Source organism: Taeniopygia guttata, chromosome 3, assembly GCF_048771995.1.
Source record: "Taeniopygia guttata chromosome 3, bTaeGut7.mat, whole genome shotgun sequence".
Taxonomy (NCBI): Eukaryota; Metazoa; Chordata; class Aves; order Passeriformes; family Estrildidae; genus Taeniopygia; species Taeniopygia guttata.
In genome coordinates this window covers 94,922,857-94,946,553 of record NC_133027.1, presented here as the reverse complement: position 1 = coordinate 94,946,553, position 23,697 = coordinate 94,922,857, and the positions used below count along the sequence as shown (strand labels likewise).

General features: G+C 38.4%; 1 protein-coding gene across 2 annotated transcripts in view; it reads right to left on the bottom strand.

Annotated features, from left to right (window-relative positions):
* FBXO11 (F-box protein 11) overlaps window positions 1-23,697 on the bottom strand; it is a 70,787-nt gene that overhangs the window by 13,719 nt on the left and 33,371 nt on the right. Inside the window, exons 2-11 of one of the 2 annotated variants that reach the window (XM_030268860.4) lie at window positions 21,972-22,099; window positions 21,772-21,853; window positions 15,949-16,093; window positions 14,585-14,714; window positions 13,501-13,584; window positions 13,280-13,412; window positions 8,126-8,232; window positions 7,926-8,037; window positions 2,887-2,993; window positions 2,664-2,801 (exon numbers count right to left, since the gene is read on the bottom strand). In XM_030268860.4, the coding sequence (XP_030124720.1) occupies window positions 2,664-2,801; window positions 2,887-2,993; window positions 7,926-8,037; window positions 8,126-8,232; window positions 13,280-13,412; window positions 13,501-13,584; window positions 14,585-14,714; window positions 15,949-16,093; window positions 21,772-21,853; window positions 21,972-22,099 (1,166 nt within the window). The remainder of the gene's footprint in view (window positions 1-2,663; window positions 2,802-2,886; window positions 2,994-7,925; window positions 8,038-8,125; window positions 8,233-13,279; window positions 13,413-13,500; window positions 13,585-14,584; window positions 14,715-15,948; window positions 16,094-21,771; window positions 21,854-21,971; window positions 22,100-23,697) is intronic. The other variant, XM_030268861.4, reaches the window with a different exon arrangement.

Genomic DNA, 23,697 nt, shown 5'->3' with positions numbered 1-23,697 from the left:
ATTTTTAATTTTTTAATATTTCAATACTCATATATTTAATATTTATACTTCAGTACTTAAACAAGAAACAGCTCCTACCCAGACTTTCCAATTAATCCTCAAGCCTACACAGAGACACCTCCCTTGCAGGAGCTGCTGAAGTACTTTCCTTTACCAGTTTTTCTATAGCTGAAATCACTTCATTCCATGTTTCCAACCCTGTTTAAGTCTTGAAGGGATGTATGCATCCACTGAAGTGGATCAGAAGTGCTTATACAGTATGTTAACACAGCTTCATGCACTCCAAACAATGAGATAATAAAAACCAAAGACATCTGCTACCACTCTTTGCAAACAGACAAACGACACCATCTCTAGAGGACAGAAAATGATGTAAAGTTATCCATGAGAAGAGGGCTGCCAGCAGGGCTTTCTCAGCTGGTGCAAACTTGCCCAACACAGAACGAGTATAGTCCTTAGGATGTAACCATCAGAGTGGAGAAGAGGCACCTACCAGAAGATTCCCACCATGTGGGTGTTTCACTTCCACTGGCACGATTTTATGCTGGCAGCAAAAGGAGCAGTCCTGTGACCTGTTTGCCTTCTACTGAAACCAGAAAACCACAAATCCAACAGCTACAACTAGCACTGCCTCTATCCTTTATCTCTATCCCTCAGTAACCTGGGCAAAGAGGAGAAAGACCTCGCTAGATTGTACCCACAGTGGATTTCCTGCTAATGCTATTTACAGTCTGCCAACTCTCATCAAAAACCTGAGTAGGACTTGCTGATTAGTTCTGGATTAGAACTTGCTGAGGGTGCACTTGATTCCACTGTCCGTATCACTGATGAATGGTACTGGTCTCAGTACAGACCACTGAGAGACATGATTTACCCACTGGCATCTACCCTCTGGATGCAACTATCCAAACAATTCCTCATCCACTAAACAGTTTATCCATCAAATCCACATCTTTACCACTTAGGGAGAAGGATGTTGTAGGGGAATGTGTCAAGGCCTTACAGGAGTCCACATAAATGACATCCATAGCCCTTCCTTTCTCCACTGAGGCAGTCACTCCACCACAGGTCACTGGGTCGGTCAGGCAGGACTTGTCCTTGGTGAAGCTGTGCTGGCTGTCCCCAGTCACCTCCCTGTCCTCTATGAGCCTTAGCACAGCCTCCAGGAGGAGCTGTTCCATGATCTTCCCAGGCACAGAGGTGAGGCTGACAGTTCAGTACCTGCCAGGGTTCTCCTTTGTGCCCTTTATTGAAAATGGGTGCAATGTTTCCCTTTTCCCAGTCACCAGGGACTTCACCTGACTTCCATGACTTTTCCAATGTCATGAAGACTGGCTTGGATCCTACATCAGCCAATTCCCTCAGGCCTCTGGGATGCATCTCATTGGGCTCCATAGACTTTTGTACATTCAGGTTCCTCAGGCAGTCTCAAATGTGATCCTCTCTTACAGTGGGAGTGACTTTGCTCCCACTGTCCCTGCCTTAAGGTCCATCCAATAAAGAGGTATGGGAAGACGGACTGCCAGTAAAAACTGAGGCAAAATGCTGTTGAGCACCTCAGCCCTCTCCTCATCTCTTATCACAGCTGTTACTCATGGGGGGGTGGGGTGATGTGCTTTTGTTCTATCATTCCTTTTCTGAAATACATACCTGTAGAAACCTTCCCTGTCATTTCTTGCATGCCTGGCCAGAGTCAGCTCCATCCACGGCCTGGCCTTCCTGACCCCATCCCTACACAGTTGGACAGTGTTTCTGGACTTTTTGCAGGTCACCTGTCCTTGCTTCCACTTCCTTCTTGCCCTTTAGTCTCAACCCAGCAGGTCTCTTGCCTTCCTTTCCTGATTCCTTACACCTGGGCATCAAGAGCTTTTACATCCTTAGAGATCTGCCATTTTAAGAGTGGCTAAAAGAAAACTGCTTGTTTTGCTAGCTGGGCGTGGGGAATTGGGACTTTGCCATTCAAACAGGAAAAACAATGATCTGGCACTCCTTGGAAGACATGCAGAATATCTTCCTAAAACAAGTAGCAAATCATCTTCTATTTCAGAGACAAAAAGCCATTCTATTTCAAGTGCTTTGAATGTCATTTCTCACTACTGTACATGTACTTGGAAGTGAAGAGCTTCACCCCACACAAATAAACATATTTATGAAAGAAAGTCTGAACTCTGATACAAAATTCTGTGTTAAAATTCCACAACTAATTGCTTGCTACAGAAATCCTCTTCCCAGAGAATATGTATATACCCTATTTCAGAGTTTTAACACTAAAATAAAACTAAGTCTCCACAAAGCATTTTTTTTTCATTTCTAAATCATCCAGCACCTTATTTTTGTTCAATTTCAAAGGGAAAAAGAATGAAGTACAAATGTAAGCCTACTGTTTACATCCTGTTTCAAGAGGTATTTTGCCACTGCAACATAATACAATGTAACAGGCTGCCAATCAATTGTAAAAGCTTGCTTAAACCTCTTTCAGCTAAAACTGTCTTGAAGCCTCCCACTTATGGGCAAGAGAACAACAGCAGGCATATTTTAAAGTATCTGCTCATGACTAAATACATTTTTTTAAGAAACATTTCTCCAATGACAGGTAAAATTTGAAGATTTCAGTTCTACACCATCTGTATTTTTTTTTCTTCAAAAGAAAATGTATAGGTTACCATTCCGTGGTCAAAAGTGAAAACGCCAACGTCACGTCCGTGGTGAATGTGATTCCGTCTAATAATGGGATTTCCATGGTTTTTAACCCAAATCCCTGCTAACGCGTTATTGGATATCTCATTGTCCTCATATATTCCCTGAGAAATAAAAGTGTAAATTAAGACAGGAATCAAGAACAGTAAACAACTTTATCAAAGTAAAGAAATTAATATGGAAAATTACCTGTGCATGGTCTGTAATATAAAGTCCAACATTTTCACAGTCGCTGATGTTACAGTGTTTAATAGTAGGACAAGCTCCCTGGCCACTAACACATACTGCAGAGCCAACTGGAAGAAAACAGTACAGTTACCATAGCTTCAAAGCATAGTGTATTTATAAATAGTCTGGCAGTGCTTTTGCAAGAAAAGTTAGTGTGAACTGATATTTAAAAAAGATTTGGTGTGCACAGGGCCAAAGCATTGCAAGCCACTGGCAGAAAAACACTAATGTCATCATTTTGCAGATGCAAAAACCACAGTAGGAGTCACTTTAAAAGCATCCTGCCAAGGTTAAACAGCTGCCAGGACAATGGTTTATATAATAATTCATGCTTATGAAAGTCCTCACTCATTTATTTGCCTGTGTTAGACCCACTGTATACTGACTGTTCACAGCAGAGTCCAACAGAAATCTAACAAAATTCTCTGCTAATTACAGCCTTGTTGTGCTTCCCTTTAAATTTTCACAACTCAATACTTCAAAGAGGCCAAACAAGAATTTTGTAGCACACAAAGACACACTGTCTACCCAATACTCAGCGGACAGAGACACACAATCTCGAGTACAGAATAAACATCAGAAACCAACAGGTCTCTACCCAGTTGAATTACAAAACTCCCTGAATTATTTCAGCTACCATACCATAACCAGAAAATAAATAACTTCCAGGAATCTAGGACTCAAACTGCTCATGACTTCAGCATATCAGCTCAATTCCCTGAACTCCATGAAGTATAACAACATGAAATTCTGCAGCCACTAAAATAAACAGTGATTTCTAAAAGGTAAGAGCTCATCTCAGGGAACCTGGCCTATGTAACACATGTTCCCTACAATTAAACACCACTAAATAAGTAAGCCAGTACCTGCTCTGTTAGTCAGTTTTCACATATCCTTCTAGCAAAGCACCACAAAGACTATGCTTAAATAATTCACAGACTCATTTACAGAGAACTTATTCCTTTTTAATTCCTAAATAAATTATTTTGATTGTCTAGTCTGACCTTATGAATAATACAGGCTATACTAATTCCCTGAATTAAGTCCTGCTTCAATTCTAGCAGTAGGAACTTCAGCACATATCTTGTAGAAACATATTTAAATTTTGATAACTTTAGGATTCCCAGCAACTGAGAAACCAGCATAAAGCTTGTTAGCTGGCTAGAGGGCTGCTGTCCTTTTAATTTACACTTTAATTGCTCATCTGAATTCCTCCAGCTTTGGCACCCAGTTCTCTTTGTACCAGTGCACACACACATTCAGTGCAAGCAATTTGCTCCTTCAGCGTTCTCCTTATTAAAGTAACAAATTGCAGTTGCTGTATTTTTCACTACAACCAAAGTTTTCTGCTTTACCTTATATGACTTTTCATTGAACAGTTTCTAAATTTTCCAACATGTTGCTATGGACACCAGAAAAGAGCACTTTATTCTGAAGCAGGACCAAGCAGAGGCGTTAACATTAACACAGTCTCTCTACTTCTACTCGGTATTCCCACAAGTGTAACTAAGGATCACATCAGTTCTTTTGGCCACTCAACTGCATGAGGGCTCACATTTAGCACTTTATCCACAGTAACTCCTTAAGCTTTTCCCGGCTTTCCAGGAGAGATGTTTAGCACTTAGAAATAGGAACAAAAGCAAGTTGTGTGTAACTCTGCACTTTGTCAGACTAATGTGAGTGGTGTTTTGACAGTCCACCTACCAGGAAGGTCATAGCAACCCATCCTCCTGGTTATTTTTAAGACTGTAGTTATATTAGATGCATATTGTATCTATAATACTCTATAGTAAAGTCTAAAGGTCTCATTAATATGGATCTTATTTCTCCTCTTCAAGTCAAGTCATCTTTGAAATAACCACAAAAAAAAAAAGCCATTACAGTTACACTGAAAGTTATTTTTCATCTAGTTGGTGTAGGCTCTAAGCATTCTGTAGAACTCTAATATTTTAAGGCACTATGAGTTGATGTCAAACATTTTTCAAGGATCGGTGTAATTATACTGGGACTGTTGCCTTCCTTTGGTCAAAGAAAGCAATCAAAAATGCCAACAGTGTAGTGCAACCACTATAACTTTCTGTAAATACATACTAACTTTATTCATCATACATTTTAAATTCTTGATTGACCAAACCCCTGCATTTACACCTCATCATTTTACCCAGGATCAACAGGCAGTACTCCTGCCATACTTCATCCTGGGTAGTCTCTCCCCTCCCACCTTCCCCAGGGACAAAGACCATCTCATCGAGGTTTCAAGTTTCCATTGATACACAATAGGAAGCCAGAGAATTTCTTGGCCCATTCTTTCTAAACTCCTGCATGATTTTAGAATGTCTATTTTTACAGCTGTTTAACCTCATCCACAGTTACTGTCTAGAGTGGAATGTGTTTCATTATCCCTCTAGGGGATGAGGGCATTTATCATTCCTGCCTATTCTCATTAAATATGGAACAAAAATTACACAACACTTTGCCATTCAAATTTTTCCATTCTATGATAGATCAGCATCACTGCTTTGTTCCCCAAATTAAGACACAAGCACTATCTCCTCTAGACAGATGCTGCATCTTGTCTTGTTTATCAAGTTATTTGTGGCAGTAAAGTGGTGTGTTTTTATTCTGGAGGGAGGCCCCACAGTTTCCTTCAATTGCTAATTTCCTATTTGTATTAACTGTCAATAGCAACTTCTTTCTTGTATTTCATAACTGCTTTCACTCCCCTCCCCTATCTCTTTCTGAGATTGAGGAGCTATGGATTTTTTGAACCCAGTGTGATGTTCTAAAAGCATATCTCTATCACATGTTGCTTATTTAAATGAAAGCAGTCTTTATTCTGACTCACTTCACTGGACTTCAGTACTGATTGTGTAAAATTAGTCCTTTTGGAGTACAAAGTACATGTAGCACTGGTTTAAGCTTTATTTTGTTCACTCAGAATATAATGATTGCACACACTTCAGCAATATTAGTATTTTTTAAAAAAGGAACATTGCCATACACTACTACTTTTATCCACTGAGGTGAGGGCTCGCACAGATTTCTTCCACAACGGATGCAACAGAACCTCTAGACTCAGGATCTTGCCATTTAAACTTTATTTGAACATATTTCAAAAGATGCTTTGGACCAGCAGCAGGAACCTCCAGCTTAATGCATTTGCACTTACATAGCTCCCATCTTTACATATGACATACATTAAGAACTTTACATATGACATAATGTAGAAATATGCTTTAATGCAACTTGGAGATCTACAGAAAGGATATCAAGCATGTGCTGGGAAAGAGGTTTTGAATGTCTATGGATCAATACTTCAGAGATGTCAATTATCTGGAAACAGCAAATGCCTTTTCTGGAAGACTGCCATTCTTCCTCCCTTTTTACACAAAGTCAGTACTTCCTGAGTAGGTAATAGCAAGGCTTGGTAGGATTAAAAAGCCAGTAAAACTTGATAATCAATAAGGGATGATAGTATAGCCTACAAACAGCCTCCAAAATTGAACAAAAATTTTAATTTTGGAGAAGAGAATCAACAATTCAATACAGTAAACATTCTGAAATCCAGAGTTTGGAGGGAGCAAAACATCAAATTCTCAGAAATGGAAAGTGGTGATGAAAACAATTATCAAAATTTAATTTTCATGAACAACATTAACAAAAATATCAGGCTCTAGTAGCCTATATAAGCACATTTCCATATGAAATCATGCAGCTCTTCAAACTACTTTAATATTGAAGTTGAATGTGGTCTTATCTAATTCCTCTCACTGGTTATCAGAGTCCCCTGTATTGATATATGGCAAGTTCCAGAACACTTTTTCTTTGAATATTTTGATTTCCCAGTATTAGCATTAACACTGGGATAACTGGGATACTGGGAGCAGCTCGCTGTCCTTTGCTCCTCTTTTATCATTTTTAACATTTCCAAGTATTCACTGATGTGTCTCCAATAAAAGAGATGGCGATGCAATGCACCGAGCTGCAAAGCAGAGAACTGCTTTGATCAAAAGCAGTGGTTTATAGCCCAAAATCTCCAAGAAAGCTCATCTTCCTCTAGAAGGTACACACCAGGAATCCTTCCACCATTCTCATCACGGTTCCCTACAGTATTCTTCACAGGCAGTACCAGGAAGATGTAGTTTTTATATCTAGTTGCAAGAACTCTTTTCTTTTTCCTTGCCTTTAAGTTGAGCTGAGCAACCTCCATGCACAGCCTGCTGCATACATCCATTCCCTCTCCCTACCTGACCTTGGAGAAGTTCACATGGCCATTTCCACACGACGACTCACTATCTTAATTCTCCTGAACCTCTTTTGACACTCCAATTCCATTTCATCTGGTTGTGTTCAAAGATGTTCAACTTGCCAAGTCTTGTGTCCAGTGATTACAAACTGCCATGTCTTCCTGATGGTGACTGAACTGCCATCCAGCTCCTCACTTCCAGACACTGATTCCTTCTTTCCTCAACCCAGACTATTAATTTTCCCCAAATCAGGCAGTATAAATTCCTCACTCTGATGGTGAAATGAGTCTTTCAACACTTCTGCCTGTAGAGCTACTACTCATCCTCTGAACACGTCAAATCATTCCACTCAGAAGTAAGCTGAGCTTAGCAGTTGCATCTCATGACTGTTCAACGCCATCAATCCCAATACTGAATATGAGAACAAACCCAAAGAACAACTCCCATGTGTAACGCTTTCAAATGTCCCATCGTGTCAGCTCCAACTATACACCAAACCCAGGTATGTTTATTTAACTGTCACTTCTCTATTTCAAACTAACTGCCCCAAGAGTCCAAACAGATTCAAACAGAAAACCAAGTACACATTATCACAGAGGTTTTGGACACAAAGAAGTCACTCAAACAGTGATGCTCCAAGGCAATTAAGGCTTGCAGACCTGTATTGAATACCTGCATCAAAAAATAAAGATATGCCAATAGTAATCATACTCAATTTGTTGTGTTTCTTCAAACAATAAAAAGCCCACTAACCTGTACAAGTACTTCGGATAATACAGTGATCTATAATTGGACTGCAGTTCACGGTAATCTCTAAGCAGTGGTGTGCATTGTGGTGCTGAGCAGATTTGTCATCAGGGTTGAACTGAAAAGGAAAAAACAAATGTTGAATTTAACTGCTCAAGCATTAAAATAAAATTTTTAGACGATCTGCTTGTGGGTGAGATTCTTACCCTGATTGTCATATATCCAACATAGGCATCTTCAGAACCCTCCATAAAAACGAAGGTGGAATCTCTAGTGTTTTCTATTATAACTTTATCTGCTACTTTTCCAGGTGCTGCAAAGAAAACAATTTAAAAGTTTTAGCTTATGATACTGAAAAAAAATCCTCAACATATTTACAGAATTCTGTTTGAAGCAACAAAGGAAAATTAACACTATTGTTGGCACATAAATAGTCTTCCTGTCAAAAGGATCTTAAAAAAGGACGTTTCAAAGACAATGAAGAAACTGGTCTTTAACTAAGACAATCTGACACCAATTTAGTACTATCTAGTACTGTGAGGAAAAACCTCCTCTTTTACAGAGCTAGTTTTTGACTACTACTTACAATGAACTGAATGAACAGCTTAAACATGGGCACCAGGCTAGAGGCAGTTTAACTCTGCCCCAAGTACAATTTCTTCTGGTATTCCAAACCATTTCATTAATGCTAAAAGCATACATTCCATCACTGACATGAACCACTATTTACTAATCTAGTTATGACCTACAAGTGACCTCCCCACACTTCTTAAATGTATGATTCAGAGTCTTGAATTGATATCCTCATTATTCTTTATGGAAAAAAACTAAAACTTATTGAATTAGATTGAACTATACTACTGGCAGTATGTACAAATGGTCACAAAGTGGTTCACTTGCAAAATGCTATAACGTGTCACTTGATTTCCTGTGTTAGCAGTGAGGCTCTGCCCGATTCTTTACCCTTAATCCAAAGGCAGGTGATGTCTATGTTGGGATGGCACAGGCCAGCAGAGGGAGCACCAGTTAACCTCAGCCACTCACTGCAATAAATTCAATGACGCTCATTCACAAGCAAGATCGTTTGTCTAATTCAAACCTGCACATTAAACATGCAAGCCAGAAGCAGCCCTCCCTCAACACACCACCTATAAAGGTGGAAGTTTCACATACTATAGCAGATAACTTATCTGATAGCATTTTAAACTGTTCCCAACTCAACACAAACGTGAGCAGGTATTTGCCCTAAATTCTGTATTTTATTGAAAAGCCTACGCACAGGACTCCTCAGAGCAGATCCTTTTCTGTTGTCTGTTGACATTAGTACAGACAAGCGGTATGTCCTGTTCTTTATCTGGCAGAAAGATGTCAGTCAGAATGAGGCAACATTTACATTATTATCCAGCTTGTTCTCACTATCTAAAGGCCCAATCTCCGCTTTCATTACTGCGGAGCTGCAAATATTTTAAGATAGTCTCGCTCTCCCCTACACCACTATTCACTTAGTACTAGAGAACAACTAAAGGAGGCTTTGATGAGGAGTTGCGTCACCATACAAAACATATTTCCGTGGTTTCGTAACATTTCTATATATTCACCACGGTGCAAATGCAGTGGCATAAACAAATCTGTGTGTTTCAGCACATGGAAAGGAACAGCACCACAGTACTGCAGGTGAACCAAACCCAGGAAATAAACAGAGTCCCTAGGAGGATATGAGAGCCATAACTCAGTATCAGAACTTTCAGGGTAGCACAGAAAAATTGCACTTCACATTGGATGATCTGAAACACTATCAAATAGATTTGTGGAATTGTTTGCAAAGCACTTGGATCATGTTCTCTATGGACACCTTCCTCTCATCACATGAGTTCCTACACAAGGAGTAACTTCCAAGCTGGGAAGGTCCCAGAATGCCCACCATGGAACATGCCAGTTAGTAAGATCACTGCACTTAGATTTCCCTAGGAAAACAGTGAAGACTTCCTTAAGCATTAATTTCATTCCAAATGCACCAATGAAATTCTCTGCAACATTCTACTTAATCGTTGTAAAATCATCATTCAGAGAAGTATCTCTATTTCAGCTTTTGGCTTAGGCCACTTTAGAATAAAGAAACCAGTGTTAGAATTGGAAACGGAAGAAAAGTGCCATTAATTTTGTAATCAAGCAAAATACAGCTCCCAGGAATTCAGTTCATTGGAACCTAAGGGAGTCATGTTCCCCAGGATCAGAATTCATGCTCAGCTTAAGGACCATGCATAGACCATTTAGAAATAATGGAACGAAAAGCCTACAGTAAGGGCCTGTCTAAAGAAATATACATTTACTGGATATTGCCTCAGAATTACTTAATTCCTCATAAGGAATAAAACTATTTCACTTTTCCCTGCATTAGAAGACAAAAAATCACTACCTTCTGCAGGAACTAACTGTGACCCTGTCCAACTGTACCAAGCAAAAACCAGATACTCTTTTAGATCTTACAGTCTACAAGATGTAAACCACAAAGGTCTAAATCAGTCCAAAATAAAGCCTTCAACTCAAAGCTGCAGAATGGGTATTTGAAGAACTCGGGCATGTGAAAGTACTCTTGCGCTCTAAAATAAAACAACATCCAATTATAATAGTTTTCTTAGAATTTTAGATTTTCCCACCCTTAAAATGACAATAACCATTCCTATTGGTTTTACTATTTTTTTTCCTTGACTGAAGAATCTTTTGATAATCTGTTTTCACTTACTTGCATATTAAGTCAAATGGAAAATGAAGGGAAAACATGAAAGCTGTAGCTCTGAAAATACACATTAAGTAAAGATTCTCAGATCAGGACATGTCTGTACAACTGCTGAAACTCAGCAATTGGGAGATTTTGCGTCTTGAGTGAGACGAACACTCCATGGAAGGCTCCTATTCCTGCAGCAAACACACCCCCCCTCTCTAACCCTGGAAAATATAATTATTTTTAGAAATTCAAAGGTACTTCTGTCTGCTGAACCAGATGCAACAATTTTCTTACAGAACCTCTCCTCTTGCTTCTTTCTTGGCAATTCAATATGCCAGAGTACTAGTAATACTTCCAAGGCCTTCCTTTTGAACCAACTCCCTCCCTCTGATTTAGGGGAAGAAATAACCCCAAAATTAAACAGAAAAAAAATTCAGAAACCAGGTATTATTCTATAAGCACATTTTGCTTATGTGCCAAGCAGAAGCTTCTTCCAAGCTCAAGGTATGTTAAGCTGCCTTTCTAATAATGTTTTGCTTCTTCTGAAGCCAGAAGAATAAACTATTAAAGAAATTTGAGTAGAAATGCAGAGAGATTTGGTGCTGCCTTAATCCTACCATTCTGAAAAGCATGCCAGACTGAACAGAGAAGAGGTAGTTCTCCAAGGCTTAGTGGTTCACTTTAATTTGTTTTCTTTTCCAGTCAAATGAAAATTGACTCTCTCTACAATGTCACTCACCATTCAGTAGAGAAAATCTGAGGAAGTGAAGTCAGCAGTGCCAAAAATTGAAATATAAATACATCTAGCATTGCTGGATTCCTCTTGGAGGTTTTGTTCCCCAAGACAGCTATTCTGTTACAAAAATACACAATAAAGATTCCTGGCTTTTAAAGGACTGTACTTAAGATAACTGTTTTTCTGAATAACTTAGGTTAATTCCAGAGGAAGGGAAAGCAGATGGCTTTTCAAAACTTGAAAGGAGACAGAGAACATGCAGAAGTTTACCCAGATATTCAAGATAGCATTTCAAGCGTCATGAAGTGACTGGGAAATCTTGTATCTTAGGTTAGTGCTGATCCAGTTTCTCTGGATTTTAAACACTTCATGAATATGACCTGCCCTATTTTTACTATAATCCTTTCTTCTGTAAAACAGAAGCCCGGGGGTATTTGTCTGTGACCACATCTCCATTAGCAAGCACTGCAGCCTAACACAGGAGTGGTACCACAGAGGGAACCACTGCTGAGGATCAGCCACCCCCAGCACATGCTGCAGGACAAGGAGGGGAGAAGGGACCGACTTTGCACTAGTCCTCGCCAGGTCCCTTTGACTGAACACACACTGCCTACTGAAGGGCGGTAAGAGTATTCCAGGAACATGTCTCTTAAATTAGTCTCATCCAAAAGGAATCCAGTTTGTGCTCCAAAAGCTCTCCACAACACAGACCAAAGCACTGTAAGTGGGCATGTTCAGAATGTTAGCTCCAGAAATGTAGTCACAAACTAACAAACTCACATACTAACATAACCACATCTCGCAGATCTGAGGGGACAATTTTTCAGAATAACACTGGAACAATCCGACTGCATTGCTCAAAACCATTCTCCCTGCCAAGGCTGCAAAACCCAGGCAAGAAGTGCCAGAACAGTCTCACCCAAGAACAAAACAGTTGGTATGAAGAACAGTTAAATACCCAAAAAGAGAGACTTTGTAAAACAAAGAACATATCCATAGGAAACACACCCACCAAAATGAACAAAAATCCCCACCCTAACAAAAAAAAAACCCAAAAAACCCCAAACCCACCACCCTCAATAAAACACACAATCGAGTAAACCCAACCAACCCAGAGAGACAATGTCTCAAAAACACAAAACAGCAGGTAATTCACTTCTAGATCACCACAGGAGCAAGAGGTCTGAGGCTTCTTAACCAAAATCTCTACCAGACAGTAATACAGTCTGAATTCCTACCAGTTATATGCTACACTGGGAATTAGCATGCTCCTAGTAGTGACACAAAAAGCAAGTAGCTCCACAAATATCACAATTTGCAGCCTGGTATATTGCATTACCTTCCTAAACATTTCCTATTTACCAAGTCTTATTTCCTTCTCCATAAAGGTTCCTGTTCAGGGGAACAGTTGGCTGAGAACAAAGGAAGAACCTCTAGTCTCAGAATCTTTCTGCTGGATGCTCTCATTTCCTTCCTCAAGATGGAATCATGATACTGAAGAAAATGGGACAGATACTAATTTGGGCTTGTTGCCACTGCTGGTTTCTACTCTGGAGATGGGTTTTATATATATATATATTGTGTGTGTATAGATATGATGTGTGTATGTGTGAATGGAGAAGTTTCAACTGCAGTCCTATTACTGAGTAAGTTTTCTGACAATTTCCATTTTTTTCTCATAATGAAATAAAAAGATAAATTAAGTTACTGAGAATAGCAAGCAACAACAGCACTTCAGCCTGAAGAATCAGCTACTTTTGAGTTAGCGATGCTTGTACAAAAACCACTTATTTGCTAGGCAAATAAAGGAAGATGGCAGTTTATACTGGATATTTAATACACCTAAATATCATGGTAATTAACACAAGTTTGAGACAGTGATGCTCCCAAGTTACATACCTGCACCAATCATGGTGATTGGAGACTCTATATATATCCATTCATCAGTATATATACCAGAGTGAACAAAAATAAGTCCATCAAAATGAGCTTCTTGAACTCCACCAAGAGCATCCTCAATGGTATCATAATACTAGAAGAAAAGGAACAAATTTAGAGTAATGTCCATTTCCATTTACATAGGTATATAAATATTTTTAAGAACCGCTTTATAAACATACCAACATATTTTCTCTTCCTTTGTATCTTGCAGGATTGCTGTAGAAGTGCTCAGCAAAACCTGGCTTTACATGTGCTCCTTTGTACTGAAACAAGGAAGAGAGTTTGTGAGAAGCTTGCAGACAGGTGGACCTGAATGCACTGACAGGAAATCTACTAATTCCCTAATTAACAAGCCATTTGCTGATACCAGTTTGTCCCAGGAAGTAAGGATAATATACTGACCTCCCACTCGAGGCACACAATTTGAAATGACATCACCAAAAAATGTCTGAGCCTAAGGGAATGATTAGCTAAGCCAAGAGTCCAACTACTTACACAGCCATAAGCCTCAAAACTGACTGAAAAGCTTCATACACATGAAACATTCAAGATCTGTCCTTACTTCCATCTCTTGATTCTTTAGCAGTTTGCCACAAAAATTGCATTTATATGGTGAGGAAAAGAGAATCCCATACCTTCACTAGTGATTGAATACCAAACAAAGAAGCCAAGTCAAGCATTTGTCCTCAATGCACTTCAGAAATTCATTACCCAACAACTCATGGCATTGCATGATACACTCACATGGATGTTTATTTCCCTTATGTTTTCCTAGTATCATGCACAGCCATTGATTCAATACCTTTGAAATGTTGGATTAGAGGTGCAAACACATTCCTTAAAGGAGATTTTTTTACCTCCAGTCAGGCCAGCTACAATCACTGTTTAGCCCAAGTGATATTACCAATGTGTTTGGTTCACCAGAAGAAGATGCACAAAAATCTGATAACCAGCACACACACTGGTTTAGTGAGATATGGCAACAGCGTCTCAGACCATGACAATCTCATACAGAAATTTCAGTGATGCAAAACCCAACACAGCAGACCTGGATACTTGAGGACTCCACTTTAGCATGTGGTGTCTCCCTAAAGTGTACCTCAAAACAGGAAAAAAGCTCTGAATTCCCCCTACTGCAGAACACCACAAGGATCTTAAAGTCTAAACTCAAGATAATTACTGTTGTCAGCCACATTTCAGAAGTTGGTGTTTTTACTTTTATAAATACCCATGAATTTGAATATAAATGAATAAAACTGTTACCAGCTGCTGGAAGCTTTCTTTCCAGGGATTTGGATGTTCATATTCTTCTGGATTAATCTGATAAAATTTACCAGGTTCAGGATGCATCATTGGACGAGTGTACTCAAATACTTCCATATACAATCTTTTCCTGAGCAGAAGAGAAAATTGATGTGTTTCTGATTATTCTTCCATTTTAATACAAAACCAAAGGCTAAAACCCAGGATTTTTTTAGAACAGAATTTTCCAGTGACAGTGAATACGACCAAGATCAGCACCTACCATGTAAAAATAATTTTTTTTGTACTGCCTTTCTTATTTATTCTGACAAAAATTTTTACATGTTTTATAAGCCAAGAGAAAAAGATCTCAACATGCAATTTTCATGAAGATACTTAAGTAGTTACATATCCTATTTGTGAATCAAACTGTACATTAACTACAGCATTAACACTTACAAAAGCTAGCAGCACAAGTATAACAAAACTAAGACCAAGCATGCCACCTTCCTCACCTTGCCAAAAAAAGACTGAAAAATGCATTCACTGAGAACAAGTGATGCACTGTATTCCAAAAAGAGTTCATCGGTGAACAAATTACAGTGGTTTAAAAAGAAGAAAACAGCACACAGCAGTTGGACTCTTTTCATTAGTGCCAGAATGCAAATAATTGCAGTGTCTGAGCCTGGTGATATTAAGCCCAGACTTACAGGATGACACTGAATCACAGAAGTTGTAATTCATCTGACAAGGCATCCCCTAAGCTGTCTTTAGGACAGGAAAATGGGGTAGTTCTGTGATGTTATTTTATTATTTTTCTTTTAGTCTTAATCTTTACTTTTAAAACAAAGCAGCTCAAAAAATAGGCTGGCTTTTTCCCTTATAAAAATTAAAAATTTAGTTCTCATGTATTAAAACTCTCAATAACCCAGAGGTAGAGCAGACTCATATGGGGGAAAACAGCCTAAGTATCCAACCATTAAACAAAGCAAACAAAACTCAAACCAAACAAAAATTCCATTTAAGTAACACTAGACAAAGCTCACATCTAAGTTGAAGAAATGTTTTCTTCCTTCTGTGTGAAGTAACACAATACCCATAGTAGCCTCAAAAAGGTTAAAGGGGGAAGAAGGAATGGCAACTGAAGGAACCGATGTTTTTTTAAAAAGGCATTGTTTAACTAGTATCTACACTACTAGAGAATCAAGTTTTACTGCTTAATACATGTAATACAAAAATAATGCTTAACTAAACCAGGCATAATAAAATACAAGTGGTTTTCCTTCAACTAATTGTAACCAGTATTTCAATTTTTCTATTGTACTGGCATCTTGAGCAGCACATCTAGTATTTCTCAAGATAATGAGGAATAGCTTTTCACTTACCACAAAATTGGATCATTAGCCAGCTCACTGAAGCGTTTACACACACAAGCTGCTCTACAGAGATCCTGCTCCAGCAGGTAGGAAAAGATCTTTAGAACCACTTCATCTGGCAACTTCTCCTGAAGATACTGTTCTGCAGGTGCTGCTATTAAACAGTAATCAATAAAAGGTTATTGACTTATCTAGTGAGTTCAAATTCTGACTGCAAAAGATTACCAACTTGTCACTTGAAAGATTCCCATTTAAAATGTCAATTATTTCAAGGCAGCCTTTTTTAAAGCTTGCTTCTTCTAAAACCAAAGGCAAAAAATCTGACAGAAGTTACAGACTTCAAGTCTTCTTTCCAAACTTCTTATTTCACCTTTTAAGTTGGAGGAATCATTCTGCAAACAAGTGCAGATGCTAAGCAGGCGACTATGCGTGCTCCAGAAATGCTGGTTTCTCACTGCTATTAGCTTCATTGTGGTTTAATTAACCCACATTATCTATACAATAATAACAATACAGTCCCAAAGCCAAAAATGTCTGCAAATGTTTTCAAACACAAAAGAATTTAATCAAAAGTAGTCACTCTTTGGAAGAACTGCTAGGAAGACTTCCTTGTTCTCCCACAATGAACACATTAGGGAAAGAGGACATCTGGGATGTAGGAAATCAACAGCCATCAATAACACCCAAGTCTCCTCCTTCCACTTACTCCCGTTTATGTTCTTCATTTTAAAATAAAAAATCGAAACCAGAAGTAGTATTAGTCTTGCCAGATGCATTTCCTCAGAGAGGATGGAGAAAGTTGTATTCTCATACCATTGTGTGGAGACAGGAGGGCACTTTGTAAAACCCTGCTCATGGGCACATGGACATTCCACATACAACAGTTCCTTTGGGAAAGCTCTGCCTGCAGTCTGTGCTCTCACCAGACCCTCCTGGGGCAGGAACCCTCAAAGCAGGCAAGTTCTGCTTACAGAGGTAATTTCTTTGGCTAATGCCTTCAGTATGCGCTCTATGATCCTAAAGGCACAACCACACAGAGCAGCTTCCAAAGTTTAGAGGATTTGTATGCAAGGCATCCAAAGTTTGTGCCTGCTAAATTCACAGCACAATTACATCCACGTAATGCCGCTCACATTATATTTTCTTAGGACATCTAAGTCTAAGGAGCAACAAGATTGTTATTTTGGCTATTACAAGAAATCTTCTGAAATGACCTTAAGAAAGATGACCTACTAAATATGAAGGCATAACATTCTGAAAAATAGTATCCATGCAAGATTTCACATACAAACAAAACAAAACAAACTACCCCAAGATTCCCATGGGCAAGACAGCACAAAGAAATGTGTTATTTCCAGCTGTAAGATTAGAACTGCAGCCACCGAACTGTGGCTTTTTTACCCCACCTTACACTGGGGTCTGCAGATCACATCACCAGAACCTGTGTACTGGGACAGATGTGATTTTTCCAGGGTGTCATGCTTACACATCTGATCAGACCAGGTAGTAGAAATTCTAGACTATTCCTGAGACTGCAGCAACTTCCCTGAAAGCATTCCTTATTGTGCCATCTTATGAATGTCCCCTTAGTGATTCCAGAGTGCCAATTTAACCTCAGATGCCAGAGATGCCTTTCATGTATTTATGCAGTAGACAGCTGCTCACAGAAGTACCACAGTCTACAGCCATAAACTATACATATGTACCACTTCAACCCAACAAAATCTATGCTGTGCCAAAGTGCTAAGTGCCATCATTCCACATGCCCACAGCCATTTGTTCCTAGATCATCCTATCCTCCTCCAGAATTCTTTTATGATCAGCTCCTTGCTGTAGTCCATTGCAAGCTACAGAATTGCTAGCATGGGACACAAGGAAAGAAATAGGAATGAATGCCCAGAAGTTGGCCAAGTTCTCTTCTGCAACGGCATTAATGGCAGATTACAAAACTATTTTTATTCAAGAAAAAACAAAACAAAACAAAGCCTTATGAGCCAGGCTGAAGCCAGTAAGTTGGTAAAACTCATGAAATGCAAGTAGTCTGGAAAGGCCTTCTGCTCAAGAGATACTTGGGGAGCCTGAAAGCCTGAAGAGCTTAACAGCAGCCCGTAAGGGGAACATGGCTGGGCATCACCAAAAAATTGTTACATGCACTATCACTGGTGGTTTTTAAAAAGATTTTTTTCCACTGGAGATATAAAGGGTCATCCCTGTGTCAAACAGGCAGGAGCAGTTCTTTCTACAATCCTAATTACTCTTGAAATACATCACAGGATAACTGTACATTGCTTCTGAATTAATCTTTTTCTAGTAGCCTTCCAGTTAGATGTGACTACAGTAGAAGACTTTCTCCTGTCTTACTGAAAGCTGAAATGTTATATTGCACATACAAAACAGTAAATCTTCCCAAGTTTTGCACAACCTCTCTTCTCCTTTTAACATACAAATCCCTAAGGCATAAAATTTAAGCAGTTACTTCCATAAACAAGCTGCAGGTTCTTTTCTTCCTTTATCTATGTTAAGACCTTGAATAATTTTTTTATTGACTGGAGAAGCTCACTAACACAGTGCCCTCCTACTGCTCCAAAGTTCATACTCCTGTTTTCCTCCCTACGCTCAATTTCAAAATTAAAATTTTAATCCAGATGTGTTTCCTTACTGCAGGGGACAAGGAGAAACTTTAAGAAAGTGTCAAAACACTTGAAATAAAAATAATAATAAAAGTTTTAAAGCATCAATTAACCTTCTTGCCCGTGGAATTTTTCAAGTTGCATTTACTCGGAAACTTAGGCACTGCTTTCAAAATGAAGACTGATTTTACAGGTGTTTGCTATTCTCACTCAGTTTTATTCAAAATCCTTGCAGAATTTAATTTAAATTGCCCTTCTGCTCAGTTAAGAAGGGCTTGATTTGAGATTTCTCCACTCAAATCACTGATACAGTGATTACCAGGTGAAATTCTCCAGTATAATTTGAAAAAGCTAATTTGCTTCTTAATGTGAAGACTTCTCTGTATCCAAGAGAGACCTACATGCCTTTGTTCTATAAATCCACACTTCACATCTCGGATATCTTTTAGCTGTGTGTCAAAGCAAGGATGTAATCAATGTGTTCTTCCTCTCAGTTTACAAAAATGAGCCAAAACAGTTTTAAAAGGTTTGTCTGGCCACCAGATCAGAGGAATTTATATGCTCCTACTGCTGACAGTTTCATGCCTATTAATGAAGTCAAGGTAACGTACAAAATGCATACTCATATTAAAAGAGCCCAAACCAGTTTTCCAAATAAGCGTCAAAACCAGACAAGAATAAAAATAAAAATGAAGTGCGAGAGGTCATCACCAATCTTCATCTTTGCCCTAACGTAAGTTGACAGTTGAAGTATTTATGATTTAGTGAGTTTTAATATACTGCACACCTGAAAGTTAGAAACACAGCTAGTTATGTCATTCAGTTTCCACAGGATATTCACAAAGCTAATTCAGTTTCAGTCTTGATCATTTAGCTGATAGGGACTAGCAAAGTAATACCAAGACAAAGAGCAGGGAAAGCGGCCTGAAAGTGAATTCCCTTCTTTGTATGAAGACCAAGAACACCATCTCAAGAATCCAAAATTGCAAATTATGTCTTGTATGTTACCTTTTTTGTCCATTTTAGTGGAGAAGATGGAGACAAATAGCTTTTGCTCCATAGGGATGTATTTAGTAAGCATCTTTCTTGTTAAGAAGCAGAAACATGTCAGAAACATAGCATGTATTGTTCTTGGGAAAGTATCTCAGGAAATCAATAAGAGAAGAAAAAAATCAATTTTAAAAAGTCAGTAAGTTCTGTAAGCTTATGCATGCTCCTAGTGTACAGAACAATCAGTGAGTGAGCCAGTAACCTCAAGTCTCAGAATGTACTGCAAACCCACAGTTCAGTGAAAAGAGAAATTTAGAACAGCAACACTCCCAGTAGAACTAACTCTGAAATCAGTATTAAAATACACGTTTTTCCAACTCCTGGCTTCACTCCAGTTGGAAACTCTAGTTGACTGCCATTTCTCCTTTCAACTTCACTGAATCTTCCTCCACTCAGTCTATACAACAAGGAATGGTTTTCCACCAAGAAATTTCCTGTATTTCTAGTCCCATGCCGTCATTTCACTGACAGTTCTAAAACAAACACCTGTACAGCCCAGAGGACAATAGTCACCACTCATGACAATCCAAGAAGTCTCACATCTACAACTCAGTTACAACAGCTGTCATTACCTATGCCAACAAAAAACATGAGGTGAAAGGGACTGCACGCTAAAATAAATCTCACCAGAATCAGTACTTGTACAAATTTAGAGGAATCTCTTAGAAACTCAACAGGGAGAATAAAAAAATTACCATCACTCATACTGGGAAAGAGATTAATAAAAATGGTTTGAGGAGGACACTCCTTTCTTACATTGCAACTGGTTTGAACATGGTCTTAAAAGTAAAATTGTAAAATCACTGTTTACAGTGAGTCCTCTGTTAATTCCATGCTGGAGAAGCCCCACAATACCCGTACTTTCCACACATGAGCTCAAGAATTTAACAAATGGAATGCACAGTGAAAGCGTGGAGAATTCCTCAGGAAATCAGTGTCATTCATGTTGGAAAGTTACACACTCTCACTAAAGAAAGAGGGAGAGTAAAAGCACAATGACAAACACAGCAAAGAGTGAAAGAAATGGAAGAAAAACTAAGAATTGTCAAGAGAAACACAGTCTGTAAAAAGACAACTCTATACAAGGCTCCAGAGAGCCAATCAGGAAATGTATCAATGCAAAATGACACAGGATTATGTCCAATTGGTTCTGGCTATTTCAAAAACATAAATCTGAAGTTAAATGGTTCTTAAACAGCTGCTAAAATTAGAGAGTTGATCAAAGCAGGGAAAGGACAAAAAAAAAGACAAAAAATTATGCTATGGAGAAAATAAGAAGCCAGAAAGGGCAGACCTCAACAGAAAACATGAAAACAGACCCAAAGTCTTGTGCCAGCTGCTCAGCTTTAATTCACAATATTAACGGAGACGTGGACTAAAAAAAACAGAAGCAAGAAAAGTTTCTTCCCACATCGATGGGAATTGGCAAGCGCTGGTGTTGATTTTCCAGGCAAAAGTGACAGCAGATCTCTTGGAACTGAAGAGTGTGTCAGGACACAAAAAAGAATAGAGGCAGAGAGATTGAAAAACTACACAGAAGACAGAACAAGCAGGGAGTGTGTGCCTGTAAAAAGTGTGTGCACACAAATAAAATACACACATGATACAGTTACATACACAGGTATTGGACATGTGTTTATTATACAATGCACATTTACCGTAGATGTGTGCAAAAAATCTACGTACATTGTGTATGCAGGTATATCTGGTTTTTATTTACAAACACACCAAGTCTCTCCCTCTCTCCACAATGAAGTGCTATGATGACATACCCAAACTACCCCTAAAAATGCAATGGAACAATGTCATCAATATGACAAATGGTAATTAAACATTGCAGTATTGTTGCTCCTAACAGCAGCTTAGATTCAACTACATATCACTATGAGAACAAAAAGCAACCAAAACAAGCCTGCAGTGAAGCAGACAGAACAAAAGATCAGATTCTAAAAAGTCTGATTAAAATCATGCTACCAAATATGAAGATCAGAACAAGCCTGTAGTTTTGTTTTGGTATTTTTCCCCACTACTGTTTCTTAGTTGGAGAATACACAGAAAAATAGTTTGAGGACAATTTGTTTGGGAGAATGTGTGACAGTAAAATGTCTCCAAATCCTTCTCCCTTGCCCTTTTTTTGTACAAAAGTTATTACCTGATAAATCCTGGGATTTCCCAGATACTCTAGCACGTTTTGCTCGGTGACCAAAGTTTTCAGTAGCTGAAGTAGAGGCACCCTATAATGAAATAAGTAAGAATTAGATCAGTCATTAGCTAATTTACAAAAAAATACTAACTAGTTTCATATTCTTGAAACAGTAACATCTCCTTTACCATTAAACCCAAAGAAGTTACCTCCATACTGCTCTTTGTAGGACAAGCTGTCCTTTTAGGTAGAAGAGTTTTTCTGCGAAGTTGGTATGGGCTGTTTTGTGCACCAGGACCTGATTCTTCTGCAACCATATCTGCAGGTACATCATCATCTGCAAACAAAAAAAGAAATTAAATAACTGGAATTGTAGTTTTGCTTTATACCAGGGAAATGCTACAGAAATTTCCAGGTAAGTACATAGTCAGAAGGGTGGGGAGGAAGTGCTAGAGAGCAGAGTACTTCTAGTGAAAAAAAAAAGGTCAGAATATCACAGCATACAAATCTAAGTTGCTTCATGTGTACTTTCTCCAAACACACACAGAAGCTGCACCAAAAGCAGCTTAAAAAAATGCTAAAACCTGGGCTTCTAATTTATCTGCAAGCATTTAATTCACTATGCTAATTAAATCACCTCATTACTTCAAATTTTTTACCTAACACTATCAGCAGAATGAGGAACATTGAAGTGTCAATTATTAACTAAATGTTATCAAGAAATCCTTTAGTAAATATAGCACTTAGTACAAAACTCGAGACTGAGTTTTCCTCAAACATTTTGGGAATAGCTCAGGCCTGCATACAAAACCTTCTGTAAAATGGAGGTAGCTTTAAATACATACATTCTCTTTACCTAAATTACACTTGAAAAAGTAAGAGCATATTTTCTCCCTGCCCTTTAAAAAAGACATGCAGAAAGTGTCATGAGTGTAATTTTAAAGGTTTTGATTCATTAGTTTCAATTTTCCCTGTTCATATATTTATGGAACATACTTGAAACAAGCAAGAAATAATTACTCATCACTGCATGCCCTATAACTAACATTACATTATAAAGCTGCAAGAATTTCAAAAATGCCAGAACAAAAAGCATCTAGAAAATAAATTAAAACCAACTCCACTTAAGAAAAATATATACTTTCTGCAGATGCTTAACCGTAAGAAAACAATTTTGCATTTCCTTTTCATTTTAATTGCCTTTTTCTTCTTAAACTGGGCAAAATATGATGTGAAAATAAAAGCAGTGCCACAGAGCCAGCAGTTTTCCTGAATATATTAGGTTGGATAGACTAATGAAAAAAAAAAAAACAACAACAAAAGGCAACAACACAAAAAAGAACCCAATATGCCACCAATAAAATTTCCCTACTCTTCCAATACTACAGTAGTCTATTTAAAAAACAAAGCAATGAAATTCTGAAGTGTTTCACTCACATTTCAAAATCTTAATCTCATCATTTTCCTAAGGGTTTCTGGTTTGGGGTTTTCTGACATACATTACAAAACGTTGTGCTTATATTGGATTAATACATACCATGCAGCCTGAGCTACTACATCAGTGAAAAAAACCCACCAAAACCCCAAACTATTTTTCCCTTTTCTTAACAGATATTTATAAATAGCAACCTTGCCACGTAACACAAGAGATCACAACACTGCCAAAACATCCAAATAGAGGACAGAAGCTGTGCAAAGATGAAGTTCACTGGTGATGTGTACACCTCCACACAGACTCCTCAGAGCAATAGAAGAGAGCTTCATCAGCTCATTAACCCACCTGAAAATTAACCTGCAAGTACCCCCATGGTCAGCCTTCAGCCAGCCCAGCATCTGATCCAGCTCAGCACAGCTACAAGACCACATGACTGGGAAGAACCACCAACAGCACAGGTTTTTAAGGACAGAAGTGAACTGTGACATTTCTATCAGAAC